General features: G+C 36.0%; 1 protein-coding gene across 2 annotated transcripts in view; it reads right to left on the bottom strand.

The window, feature by feature from the left end:
• Nedd4 (E3 ubiquitin-protein ligase Nedd4) overlaps positions 1-15393 on the bottom strand; it is a 523801-nt gene that overhangs the window by 220250 nt on the left and 288158 nt on the right. For both annotated transcript variants that reach the window (XM_090395739.1, XM_090395738.1), the window contains exons 10-11: positions 13734-13781; positions 8649-8789 (exon numbers count right to left, since the gene is read on the bottom strand). In XM_090395739.1, the coding sequence (XP_090251865.1) occupies positions 8649-8789; positions 13734-13781 (189 nt within the window). The remainder of the gene's footprint in view (positions 1-8648; positions 8790-13733; positions 13782-15393) is intronic.

Below are 15393 nucleotides of genomic sequence, written 5' to 3'. Positions count from 1 at the left end.
TGTTCTCCTGATCAGTGAGTTTTTGATCTTGTCCACACAACTTGCAAGTCAGCATTCCCATTTCAGCTACATCCATTCTCTTCTCCCATCTCTTGATCATCTGCCAGGTCTCATTGCTATACATCAGTGGAGGTCTTACTACAATTTTGTAAATCTTTCCTTTTAACTTACTAGACACTTTTTATACACAAGATACCTGAAATCTTTCTGCAGTTTATCCACCCTAATTGGATCCTCCTACTGAGTTGAGTACAGGTATCAATCACTTTGAACACATGATCCTAGATACATGACATGCCTGTGACCTGCAATATCATACTTCCTGCTACTTCACTACAGCACATGTACTACTCTACCTTATTTCTACTGATTCTCAAGCCACTGTCTTCCAAAGCTTTCTTCCACTGTTTATTTCTTTCTTCTGCTTCCTGCTCAGACCTTTGTGGAAATCAAAACATCATCATATTGGGTGATTCAGTTCTTACTGTCTCTGTCAACACATCCAAGAGCTTAACAAATAAAGGTTTCACAGCTGACCCTTGATGAACCCCGAATTTTACTGGGAATGCCTCAGTAGTTCCTACTCCACATCTCAGCCTTGTTTAACTACCTTCAAAAATGTCTTGTACAAAATTACATAAATCAATGAAGACCAGAAAAAGTTCTGTATTACTCTCCCAGTACCTTTCTATGAGCTGTCTCTTAGAGCAAAGATGGCATCAATTGTATTAAACAGAATAACGAGCTTTATTCACTTAGAAAGGAAGTAAATCTGAAGCACTGTGGAGTAACCGTAGTAGTAGTAAGAAAAATACAGGCAGGATTCTTTGATATAAATCAATAAATAACAGGAGCCTTCATCTGTTTGGAAAGATTGTACTGACAGACACTGCCTACCAAACCATCAATCACGGTGGGTTGGTAGGCAATGAAGTTTGAAACCAGTCTAGGTAGCGGTCACTTCCCATAACGAATAGCAATATACATGTCCAAATGGAAGTGCTTTGTATTATGGAATACTAAGGCAACTGATGTGTAATCAACAGCTTTTACATACAAGTAGCCTAGTCCTGAAAATTCTTCATGCACAAACTTTTTTGCATACGATTGGGTATATAATAGATGAGAATACAATTTCTTGTCTATTATAATTTACTTAATAACTAAGCAAACACTTCTTACTGCTATTTTCAATTTTTATATGATCTCACCATTGATGGAACCTGCTCTCTTCCTTAATTTTTCTCAGAACTCTCATATCTGTAGTCTTCAGTCAGTCATAGCCCAATTTTATTTCTAACCAAGCTCTCAGATTAATAAGTTAATAATATAAAAAGTTGTCACTAAAAGAAACAAGTTTGTGTCAGTAGAGCAGGTATTCATTTTTCCTCAAAAGCATTGTCTTGAAGTGCTTAAGGGACAAAGCTGTATAACTGAGAGGAGATCCCACATAGCCTTTAAAGGAATGCAGAGAACCGAGCAGGACTTTTCTGACATAATGTCCAATCCTCACCTTCTTGTAGTGCACTCTGTTAGGTATCTACCTGGATACTAAACGAACGAGATGGGGGCTAGCAATTTGGGATTTAGGTGACCAAATAGTATTCTTATTGGCTTAAACCACAATACAAAATGACGGTATAACATGACAGAATTTCATGCTGGTTGGAGTGTTGCCAGGTAAAACAAGGCCCCTGTTGCTTTCGCTAGGAAACCAGCAAAAAGTCAGCTAGTTGAACAAATCCTAAAACACACCCCAACTCAATATCACCAGAGTTCAAGATCTTATCAACATAAGAAGCCTGAATGGCAAAGAAATGAAGCTAGCCGAAGAATTGGATAAGTACAAGATAAACATAATAGGAGTGACTGAAACAACAACAAAAAAAAAAGACAAAATTGGCAAGATCTTTCTCAGCAATAAATACAAAATGTTACACTTAAGCAATGACAATAAAGGAAAAAGAAGGAGCAGCCATATTATTCAACACTAAATACGAGGCTAATCTTGAATGGCAGGCAATATCAAGTAGAGTGATGTGGGCAAATATCAGAATGGGTAACAGGACAATGAGACTTATTTGTGCCTATAGCCTCACAGAAGGTTCTAATAAGGTAGAAGTGGTGGAATTTTTGGAGGCTTTAGAGAAGGTAACTGACACAATGAAAAATCGGTCCTTGTTGGGGGATCTAAGAAGCAGAGTAGGAAATGATTGTGAGACATACAAAAATATTTTGGGAAAATTTGGAGAAAAGAGCAAAGCTAATAATAATGGCAAATATCTGTGGGATTTCTGCTCAGGACATGGACTGGTTATTGCTAACACAATGTTCCAATATAAAAATGTCCATAAATCCACATGGAGAGAGAGAGAGAGAGGCAAGGAATAAGAAAAGTGTCATTGATTATGTTATTGTTGATAGTGATAATTACTCTCTGGTGCAGGACACTAGAGTGCACAGAGGGTTTGAAATTGGAAGTGATCACTATTTAGTCTTAAGCAGGATAAAACTGAATTTCATATTTAAAAGAAGAACATATAAGAAAGTTTTAAAACGAATAAAAGTTGAGCAGCTCTCAGATGTGAACTGTAGACTAAAATATACAAACATTATTCAAGAAAAAATTAAAAAGTTTGAGAATAGGAATCAAACCTTGGAGATTCAGTGGCAAACTCTGAAGAAAACATTGATTGATTCTGCCAGAGAGGCATGTGGTGAGATTACCTGCAAGGATAGAAAAATCAGGACACAGGAAGTTAAAGAGGCAGTGAAGGAAAAGAAGAAAGCACATCAAAAGTTCTGACAAATAAGTCAGCTTGTGCTCTTAGAGAATACAGAGACAAATGTAAGAAAGCTAAACACTGTGTAACACTAGCTAAATAAAAAGTCATGGGAAGACATTGGTAAGATCATAGAAAATAAATATCAAGAAGGTGGCAAGATATTCTGGAGGTTGTTGAAGAAGCTCAGAAATGGAGGAAAAAGTGCTGTAAAAGGAATTAGAGATGATAAAGGTGATATGAAAACTGGAGAAAAAGATATCCTTGAAGCATGGAGTAATTACTTCAAAAAATTGCTAAATGAAACAAGCAGTGATGACAGCACAATGATAAAAAAAAAACACTGATAAGGCATGCAATCAGGAATACATATCCATGCTTGAAGTAGAAAAAGCCATCAAAAGTCTGAAAAGTGGAAATGCAGCTGGAGTAGATGATATTAGACCAGAAATGCTTAAGTATGGAGGTATAGAAGTTTTACAGTGGCTACACTGCATAGTTCAGAGGGCCTGGACAGAAGGACGAATTTCAGATTATTGGAGTACAGCTCTCATAGTACCCAAATATAAAAAGGGAAATAAAACTGCATGTGAGAATTACAGAGGTATTTCTCTACTGAGTGTTCCTGACAAGATCTATGCAAGCATAATTGAGAAATGGTTGAGAAGGATTGTGGAAGAGAAGCTTGGTGAGGAACAAGCTGGATTCAGGACAAATAGAGGCTGTTAGGTTCAGATTTACACTTTACAACAAATAGTTGAGAGGTCATGAGAATATAACAAAGATCTGTATTTAAGTTTGTAGATCTGGAGAAAACATATGAAAAGGTGACAAGAAAGAACCTATTCAAAACACTACAGTTGTATGGTATCAGTGGGGCATTATATCAAGCAATACTTAGTCTTTATTTGAGTTGTAAATCAGCAGTTTGAATTGAAGGAATAAAGGAAGATGGTTTGATGTTAAATCTGGTGTCAGACAAGGATGTACATTATCCCCTCTGTTATATGTATCACATTATGAAGGAAAGTGGAATTAAACTCTCTACCGGCTGTGATGGATGAAATGGTGATACCAAATTGCACTTCTTATCCATGTTATTGAATAGGTGTTACAGAATCGTATCCAGATTTTGATGGAGGTCTATAGATATCTTAGCCGGTTGAGGTGTTAAACCTGATATCAAAATTGGAGATGTTAATGTCAGCTCTTTGCTTTATGTGGATGATGTTATACTTCTAAATAAATCCGCAACATGTCCGCAAGATTCCCTGACTAAATTGAATAAGTGTTGTAATAGATATGGTATGAAGGTCAGCAATAACAAGACAAAGACAATGAAAATAGGCACAGGCATTGAAAATATCAACTGCATTGTAAATGGAGAAGAACCTATAGAACAAGTAAAACATTTCAGCTACTTACGCATGATTTTTAGTCATCATCATCATCATCATCAAATTCCTGCCTTGTACCCTCAAGGGGTGTACAGGATATGACAGCACTACATGAAAAAATTACATCATTACTAACTTCCTATCTACAATTTTCCTCCAAATCAGTCTGTTACTTGTCAAGACTCCAACATTATCAGATCTTATATTTCTATCGTCTAAGGCACTTTGTACCGTATCAATCCACCTATATCTTGGTCTTCCTCTGGGTCGTTTTTTTTCCTAACAACCTGGCAGAGAACACTTGTTTTGCTAATCTTTCCTCTCCCATTCTATTTAAGTGACCATACCACCTGAGATTAGCTCTGCTAACGCATTCCTGGATGCTGACAATGTCAAGTTCTTTCCTAATATCCTCATTTTTAATATGATATTGCCATTGATGCCATCTGTTCACGCCTCTAATCTTTCACAGGACTCTCATATGTGTGGTCTCTAGTCTTTGGTCAAGTGTTTTACTTCTGACCCAGCTCTCAGATCCATAAGTTAAAACGGGTTTGAACACTGTCTTGTATACAGCTAATTTAGTGTTCCGACTAATTTCTCTCTTATTCCATATGAATTTATTCAATTGACTTCCCACCATACCAGCTTTGCTGATTCTGTTGTCTATTTCTATATTTAATTTACCATCTTCAGTAAAAATCGTGCCTAAGTAGCTGAAATGTTTTACTTGTTCCACAGGTTCTCCATTCACAACACAGTTGACATTTTCAATGATTCTGCCTATTTTCATTGTCATTGTCTTTTTATTGCTGACCTTCATACCATATCTATTACAACAGCAATTGAATTTAGTCAGAGAATCTTGCAGACTTGTAGCGGATTTATTTAGAAGTATAACATCACCCGCATAAAGCAAAGAGCTGACATTAACATCTCCAATTTTGATATCAGGTTTAATAAAATATTCCTTCATAATGTGATCCATATAGATAATGAATAACAGAGGGGATAATGTACATCCTTGTCTCACAGCAGATTTAACATTAAACCATCTTCCTGTACTTCCTTCAATTCTAACTGCTGACTTACAACTCAAATAAAGACTGAGTATTGCTTGATATAATGCCCCATTGACACCATATAACTGCAGCGTATTGAATAGCTTCTCTCTTGGCACCTTGTCATATGCCTTTTCCAAATCGACAAAACTTAAATACAGATCTTTGTTATATTCCCATGCTTTCTCGACTATTTGTCGTAAAGTGAAGATCTGATCCTGACAGCCTCTATTTGGCCTGAATCCGGCTTGTTCTTCACCAAGCTTTTCTTTCACAATTCTTCTTAACCGTTTCTCAAGTATACTTGCATAGATCTTGCCAGGAACACTCAGTAGGGAAATACATCTGTAATTCTCACATTCAGTTTTATTTCCTTTTTTATATATGGGTACTATGAGAGCTCTACTCCAATAATCTGAAATTCGTCCTTCTGTCCAGGCCCTCTGAACTATGCAGTGTAGCCACTGTAAGACTTTTATACCACCATACTTCAGCATTTCTGGTCGAATACCATCATCTACTCCTGCTTTCCACATTGCAAGCCTTTGATGGCTTTTTCTAATTCAAGTATGGATATGTATTCCTGACTGCATGCCTGGTCAGTGTTTTTTATCACTGTGCTGTCATCACTGCTTGTTTCATTTAGCAGTTTTTCAAAGTAATTACTCCATACTTCAAGGATATCTTTTTCCACCGTTTTCATGTCACCTTTATTAACTCCTTTTACAGCACTCTTTCCTCCATTCCTAAGCTTCTTCAACAACCTCCAGAATATTTTGCCACCTTCTTGATATTTATTTTCTATATTCTTGCCAAAGTCCTCCCATGACTTTTGTTTAGCTAGTTTTACACACTGTTTAGCTTTCTTACATTTGTCTCTGTATTCTGTAAGAGTAAAAGCTGTCTTATTTGCCAGGAACTTTTGATATGCTTTCTTCTTTTCCTTCACTGCCTCTTTAACTTCCTGTGTCCACCAGGGAGTTCTGATTTTTTTATCCTTGCACACAACCTCACCACATGCCTCTCTGGCAGAATCAATCAATGTTTTCTTCAGAGTTTGCCAATGAATCTCCAAGGTTTGATTCCTGTTCTCAAACTCTTTCATTTTTTTCTTCAGTAATATTTGTGTATTTTAGTCTACAGTTTTCAGATCTGAGAGCTGCTCAACTTTTATTCGCTTTAAAACTTTCTTACATGTTATTCTTTTCAATATGAAATTCAATTTTATCCTGCTCAAGACTAAATAGTGATCACTTCCAATTTCAAATCCTCTGTACACTCTGGTGTCCTGCACCAGGGAGAAAACATCACTATCAACAATAACATAGTCAATGAGACTTTTCTTATTCCTAGCCTCTTCTCTCCATGTGAATTTGTGGACATTTTTATGTTGGAACATGGTGTTAGTAATAATCAGTCCATGTTCTGAGCAGAAATCCAACAGATATTTGCCATTATTATTAGCTTTGCTCTTTTCTCCAAATTTTCCCAAAATATTTTTGTATGTCTCACAATCATTTCCTACTCGACTATTTAGATCCCCAGCAAGGACCAACTTTTCCTTTTTCATTGTGTCAGTTGCTTTTACTAAAGCGTCAAAAAATTCCTCCACTTCTACCTTAGTAGAACCTTTTGTGGGACCATAGGCACAAATAAGTCTCATTGTCCAGTTCCCCATTCTCATATTTGCCCACATTACTCTACTTGAGACTGACTGCCATTCAAGAAGATTAGCCTCGTATTTTGTGTTGAATATTATGGCTACTCCTTCTTTTCCTTGATTGTCATTGCCTGAATATAACATTTTGGTCTTTTTTGTTTCAGTCACCCCTATTATGTCGATCTGGTACTTATCTAATTCGTCCGCTAGCTCCATTTCTTTGCCATTCAGGCTTCTTACGTTGATAGTACCGATCTTTAACTCTGGTGATGTTGAGTTGGGGTTTGTTTTCAGATTTGTTCCAGTAGCTGACTTTTCGCTGTTCGCCCTGGTTCCCTGGCGAAAACAACGGGGGCCATTGTTTAACTGAGCGACGCCCCAGCCGGCATGAAATTGTGTCATGTTGTACCATCATTTTTTTATTTTGGTTTAACCAATAAGAATACAATTTGGTCGGCTAAATCCCAAATTGCCAGCCCATCCTCGTTCGTTCAGTATCAAAGTAGATACCCAACAGGGTGCACCACGAGAAGGTGAGGATTGGACATTAGGTCAGAAGCCCTGGTCGGTTCTCCACATTCCTTGAAAGGCTATGTGGAGGTCTCCTCTCAGTTATATAGCTTTGACCCTTAAGCACCCTATGATTTTTAGTGAAGATAGTAAATTAAATATGGAAATACACAATAGAATCAAAAAAAAAGCTAGTAGGAAGTCAACTGAATAAATTTATAGGGAATAAGAGAGAAATTAGTCAAAACATTAAATTTGCTGTATACAAGACAGGGTTCAAACCAATTTTAACTTATGGATCTGAGACCTGGGTCAGAAGTAAAACACTTGATCAAAGACTAGAGACCGCAGATATGAGATTCCTGAGAAAGATTATGATGTGAACAGACGGCGTCAAATAATAGGAAAGAACTTGACATTGTTAGCATCCAGGAGTGTGTTTTAGCAGAGTTAATCTCAGGTGGTTATGGTCACTTAAACAGGATGGGAGAGCAAAGATTAGCAAAGAAGTGTTCTCTGCCCGGTTGGCATGAAAAAGACTCAGACAAAGACCAAGATATAGGTGGATTGATATGGTTAAAAAGTGCCTCCCTAGAAGAAAGAAATATGAGATCTGACAACGTTGGAGTCTTGACAGGTAGCAGATTGTTTTGGAGGAAAGTTGTAGATAGGAAGTTAGTAATGATGTAAATTGTTCATGTAGTACTATCATATCCTGTACATCCCTTGAGGGTACATGTCAGGAATTTGATGATGAAGCATTGTCTTGGTGAAGTGCTTGTAAATGCATTAGCTAAACAAACAAACATACAAACAACAAAAAAAATAAACCCTGGCACAGCCTGTAACATAAGAATTTCACTTAACATAATGGCTGCATTTGGCTTAGCATTTTCATATATTACTTTTATTTTATACTACTCGAGAGATGCCTTTCCAGTAAGAAAGTCTTTTTTTTTTGCAGTGTTTTAAGGGAGTATCTTATCTGCTCCTATGAATCCATTTCTAAGATTAGTTTTTCAAGAACAGAGCAAACTGCAAGGCAATTTATTGAAAGTATAAGCCTAACCATTCAATCTTGAGAAGCTTTCATTTTATTAAAAAAAAAAAAAATTTAATCGGTTAGAAAAGTATCTTTTGTCTGCCTTTATTAAATAGCAAGAAATATCTAAAGCTTTCAATAAATTAGTAATGTTTGCCAAGAATGAAACTAATTTTGCTAGGAACCTTAACTTACCCATGTCGTAGTTTTATTGTTATGATCAATAAAAAACATCCTCCCATTGGGAGCAACTTGCATGGACCACCCATTTGGAAGGCCTTCGCTTGTAATTTCTGCATTTGACTGCTGACGATTCAAGGCACTAGTGGTAACTGGCTAAAAATACACATAATCAATAAATTAATTGGCTTTCAATTATTAATTAAAATTTTTTTTTTATAATATTGATAATATATGAAATATATTATCTGTTTGTAATAAATTAGTCTGTAATTTCTTTCATATTTTTTACTGTAGAAAATATGATTGAGGACCTTATTTGAAAGCATTGAAATGAGAAAACATTATCAATAATATGAACATTATTGATAATGTTCATATTATCAATAATATGAAAACATTATCAATAATATGAACCTTCAGTTACTCATGAAGAAATTAATGAAAGATGGCATTATATAAAAGGGAGATCCTGCCTCTGTAATTTATTCATATTTTATAATAAAGTAACAATGGAACTGGATAAAGGAAATGGCTACACTATGATACTGCTGGACTTTGCAAAGCCATTTGACAGAATAATGTATGATAAATTAATACATAAGCTGGAGCAAATGGTAACAGAAATGAGGCTGGTGGCATGGATAGAGGAGGAATGGGTGACAGACATCAGAGGGTGGTGTATGGTGAAATGGAATTAAAGTGAATGAGGGTGATCTTCTATCTTCTATCTACACAACTAATGCTGGGGTCACACAAGGCTCTGTTCTTTCATCCACCCACTTCCTTCTATACATAAATGATCTACTCCAGCTGATTGCCAATTCAGGACACAGTTTTGCTGATGACACTGCTCCTTTTTGTTTGAAAAAACTCTGCAAAGCACAAAATCACCACAACTGGCAAAACAAAGTTTGCATGAAGTACTTTCAGGACTGGGGCACTCGTGGTAAAGGCGGCATAAGTTTTCATCACTTGTCTAAGTATCTCCCATAATGCAAGGTATATTCCATCCCATATAGGTAAATATGACTTCTCCATTACTTCCACCTTAGCATCACAACCTCTGGGTCTAGCTCCCACTGATGAGACCTCAATAAAGGTCGAAACGATGAAAACTTATACCACCTTTAACACGAGTTGCCCCAGTCCTGAAAGTACTTCAGGTGCAAACTTTGTTTGCTTCCACTTGGAATAAGGATAAAACCCAATATATAATTAATAGCATAGCCAAGTGAAAAATAAAAACTTCCATAATCTTATCTCTAATCCAGAGAATTTTAATAATAGGGTGTGACACCATTTGGCAACTAGTATAGGTAAATATGACTTCTCAATTACTTCCACCTTAGTATCACCACCTCTGGATCTGGCTCCCACTGATGAGACCTCAATAAAGGTCGAAACCGATCTGGATAGTGACCCTTCCCTTAATGCATAGCATTATACATGTCCGCAAGGAGATGTGCTTTGCATTATGGGAGATACTAGGGCAAGTGATGAGAACTTATACCAACTTTACCACGAGTTGCCCCAGTCCTGAAAGTTCTTCAGGCTCAAATTTTGTTTGCTTACACTTGGATAAAAGATAAAACTCAATATACAGTGGAACCTTAGTTAACGATGGTAATCCGTTCCAGGATTACCATCATTATCCAAGGTGCAATTCCCCATAAGATTCATTTGAAAATCGATTAATTTGTTCCGGCTCCTCCCCACAACCATAGTACATATTAAAAATGCAGATAAAACTCATTTAAAATGTCATAAAAATATGGTAAATATCATTTATTTATTATACAGTATATGTATTTGCTACAAAAAAATTAACATTAATAAAATGAATTGTTCATGAAAACAGTTTTTAATTATCAATCTTCACCACAAGGACAATTGGGCTCACTTTGGAGTTTTTTGACAAATGGACCTGTAAAAAACATGTCTAGGGCTGTTTGCTTCTGCCTCTTTTTTAAAATGTTTCTGAAAAACTGCATGGGCGTTTCATTAAATAGATCTGCAGTTCTGATAACCTCAGATTTCTTTGGATTCCATTTCATAGCAACATTTTGCACTTCCTCCCACTTTGTCAAAACATTTTTGATTTCAGCAGTTGTAATTTGTTCTTTCTCTCCATCCTCATCTTCAGATGAAATTTCCATTTCCTTTTCTTCACATTGATGGTTAAAAAGTTCTTTTAGCTCGTCAGTAGTCAGTTCTCGGTTATGAATCTCCAATAATTCCTCAACATCTTCTTTCTCTACTTCCAAGTTAAGATCATGAGCAGTTGCCACAATATCCTTTACCAATTTGTATCCTTCATCTGAAGTTTCTTCATTACCAAAGGAAGAACACAGTTTCCTCCATGCTGCTTTGAGACATTTCATTGTTACTTCCTGCCAAGCCTTTACAATTAGTCTAATTGCTATGACAATGTTCAATTCTTCCTTCCAAAATTTTCTTAGGGTTATGTTGGCAGCGCCACGCATTTCAAAGTACCTGGTAAAAAGTGCCATTGTGTTGAGTTTTTTAAAATTTGCAATTATCAGCTGATCCATAGGTTGAATCAGAGATGTAGTCTTGGGAGGAAGAAAAATCACTTTGATAAAATCTAATTCCTCTGGTAGCTCTTCTTGTATACCCGTTGGATGGCCAGGTGCGTCATCCAAGGTTAAAATGGCTTTTAGAGGCAGATTGTTTTGCTCAAGATAGGCTTTGACAGTTGGTCCAAACACTTCATGAATCCAGTCCCTAAATTCTATTCTTGTGACCGAGGTTTTTGCTGTTAGACTTCCACAAAACACTGGGATTGGATTTAGAGACATTGAACTTTTTGAATGCTCGGGGATTCTCTGAGTGGTAGATTAACATTGGTTTTACTTTGCAGTCTCCACTTGCATTTGTTGCTAAAAGCAATGTTAACCTATCATTCATTGGTTTATGCTCAGGAAGTGTTTTTTCTTCTTTTGTGATAAATGTCCTGTTGGGCATTTTCTTTCAAAATAACCCAGTCTCATCACAATTGAAGACTTGTTGAGGTAGGTATTCTCCTTTTTCTATAATTCTTGTAAAGCTATTGACAAATTTATCTGCTGCTGCTTTGTCAGCACGAGCTGCCTCTCTGTGTCTGACCACACTATGAATTCCTGTTCTTAATTTAAAGTTGTCAAACCAACCTCTGCTACATTTGAAATCATCATCATCTACCTCAGAACTTGATCCCGAAGTCTTCTTTTTCAAATCTTGATAAATCTGTTTAGCTTTCTGACAGATTACATTTTGAGATGTAGTATCACCTGCCATTTTTCTCTTTCTTTCATCCAAATTAGTAATAGATTTTCCATTTGCTCAAAAAGAAGCCCTCTGACATTCAACCTTTGAATTTCCCTTGGGAGTTTTTCTTACCATAAGTTCTTCTTTCTTAGCCAAAATGGTTGATATTGTAGAATGACTGGTTTCATATATTCAAGCTAGCTGCATAACTTTCACACCGTCACAATGTTTTGCTATTATTTCTTTCTTCTGTTGAATAGAGAAAATTTTTCTTTTTTTTTTCCCTCACTAGCTTTCTTTTTGGGAACCATTTTGTCACACGGTAAAAAAATTCACTCTATAAAAAAAAAGATATGCAAAATACGGTATTATTACAAATTGTACAACACTAAGACAAGGGATACAAAGAACATATTGTCACCTGAAAATAAAAGTAAAACTTTTTGAAATAACAGTTAACAGTTAAATTCGAAACCTGCAATTTTTGACTTAGTGCATTTTGCTTGTATGGTGACGATATTAGATACAGTACTTACCGTAACATACACTGATTAGCAGCTTATAGATACAACGATTATTATACAGATGAGATTTGATTTTGCTTTTTGATGGCGAACAAAGAGTGACACGCACCCACCGATTTATTGTCTATATGAACCAACACATAAAAAATAAATGCTTAAATACTCATTTTCATCATAAAACACATTTATAACCACAAATTTTAAAATAAAGCATAGTACACTACAAGAAAAGAAACAAACGGAAAACGTAAACAGCTGGCTATGATGGGTCAAACATATCTGAGCTTCACAGCTATGCCGCATGGCTGTTCTCCATTCAACAATGTCTTCCCACACGTGGCTGATTGCGAACAGAAAATTCCGGTTTTTTAGATTGGATAGAGGTTCACATAATCAAGAGTGTTAACTAAGAGATTTTTTCCTTACAGCCACTCGTCGTTAACCAAGTATGTCGTTATCTGAGGCCATTGTTCACCAAGGCACCACTGTATAGCAGGTACGGTATCCGCTTGCACAACCAGAGAAGCCATGAAATTACTAGAGAAACATTCAAGATTTTTGAGAAAAACTGCTCAGAATATATGCTTGTTTAAATCCACTTTACATGAAGATTAAAATACATATTTTTCTTTTTTTAACCAACAGTGATGAAACTTAACTGTATGAGTGATTACACATATAATGGAGGTTTACTCTTTTGGATGCCTTTTTGGTGGTTTTAATAGATCTCTTAGAATTTTAATTAGTTAATAGTCACTGATTAACCATCCTTTGAATATTAATCCCACACAATGAATGTAATCATGCCATTTGTTTATTAATTATCAGCAATTTAGTAACATGTCTTCTACCAATGAAAATATACCTACCACATAAAGTTATACCATTTCCTACCCATTAAATATGTGGTTAAGTTATAAGTGGAGTAATTGTAACCATCCCCGTTTGATCTTCAAGATGTATTCTGTTTACAGACCTTCAGAGTGCTGTTTAAACTGCAGTATTTTGCAACTACACTTTCCCTTAATTGACTTTATTAACTAAAATTGCAAGCACAGCCATTGTGAATAAATGAAGCATATTTTAAATGACATGGTAGAAAAAGTTCACTAAACACATCTTAAAAACCATCACAATAACAAAAGTGAAAAGCTTTAAAAGTATCACCATCTTACAGAACAGAATGAATGTTTATCCCCATCCCATAAAGCAAAAACAAACAACTTGGTTTCCAAGCTTTTTAAAAATGCAAAGAATTACTATGGGCAAATATTTGAAAATGTATACACAAAAAATTACCACACACCACAGAATGCCTCCTTGTTGTTATTTCTTCTCTTTGAGATTGCAGTATCTGAAATATACAGAAAGAACAATTATTTTTCATGTAATTTTTGATATTAGTTTATTTCTTGAAAACAAATAAATCAAAGTCATCCTACACAGTGAAGAAGGGGAAATAAAAATAATAACAGTAAAAATAAAATAAAATAAAATAAATTTTATTGTTGGAATGGAAAGAAAGTAGGATAGTTCCATTGCACAAGGGTGGTGCAAAAACTGATGTGTCTAGCTACCAACCTATTAATATCTCTGGTGTGATAGTGAAGATTTTAGAGAAGTCAGTAAGAACTCGCATACAGAAATGGGTAGACAAGCATTCTATACTCTGCAGGGAACAACATGGATTGACTAAAGGAAGGTCGTGTTTTAGCAATTTGCTCATATTTTATAACAATGTTATGGCAGAGTTGGATAAAGGGAATGGATACACTATGATAATGTTGGATTTTAAGGCATTTGATAGGATACCACATGATAGGCTGTTGTGTAAACTGGAGAATATGGGACTGAAACATAATCTATTGACTTGGATCAGGGGATGGCTGACAGATGGATATCAAAAAGTGGTATACAGTGGGTGTGAATCTGCCAGATTTAAGGTAACCAGTGGTGTTTTTCGGGGTTCAGACCTTGGGCCATTATTGTTCAATCTATACATCAATGACATCAAGCAGGATCTATCATCAGATTTGCAATTGTTTGCTGATGATGCGAAGATAGGCAGGGCAATTAGGGATGCTACTGATATTCAGCAATTACAAAATGATTTGAATAGACTGGAAATCTGGGCAAACGAAAATGGCTATCAGTTTAATGTTAGTAAGTGTAAAATTATGCACTTTGGCGTGATTAGAGTTCCAGCAGCATATTATATTAGCAGGGTTATGCTACAAGAAACTGAAGAGGCAAGGGATCTTGGTGTATTGGCAGATAAGAATTTAAAGTTCAAAGGTCACATAGCAAAAGTTGCAAATACAACACAGAGGATAATTGCTATGTTGAAGCGAACCTTCACATGTAAGGATAAGGAAGTAATTTTGCCCCTTTATAAGGCTTTGATAAAACCACACTTGGATTACTGTGCGCAGATTTGATCTTCCGGGTTCCAAGGGGATAAAGAAGCCGTGGAAAGGGTGCAAAGAAGAGTCACAAAGATTATATCCGGATTATGAGATTTAGATTATGAGGGCAGATTGTATGTGGATTACAGACTCTGGTTAACAGGAGAAACAGGGGTGATATGATAGAGGTCTATGAACTTTTGAATGGGTGTTATAGCATTTCAAATGATGAAATTTTTCGTTATATGAAAGGCAGGGAAGAGAACAGGGGAGGGCATCCATGGAAGTTAAGGTTGTTCTCAGTCAAGAAAGGGTTAAGAGCTAGATTTTTTCTTCCAGAGACCAGTGAGCGAGTGGAATAATTTGCCCTTACGGGTAGTGAGTGCATCTAGTGTAAATGAATTTAAGGGAAGGTAAGATAGCTGGGTTGGGTAATTTACAGCCTCCCTCGATGAGCTCTTGACTCCCTGGAGGTCTCAGATAATAATAATAATAATAATAAATAAAATAAGACAGACAAAACACATGTTAATATATCAATCTGGAAATATCATATTCATG

This window comes from Typopeltis vanoorti, chromosome 7 (genome assembly GCF_054136105.1).
Source record: "Typopeltis vanoorti isolate ZY-2024b chromosome 7, IOZ_Tvanoo_1.0, whole genome shotgun sequence".
Taxonomy (NCBI): Eukaryota; Metazoa; Arthropoda; class Arachnida; order Uropygi; family Thelyphonidae; genus Typopeltis; species Typopeltis vanoorti.
The sequence above is the reverse complement of the archived record's forward strand: the minus strand, read 5'-3'. Positions and strand labels throughout refer to the sequence as shown.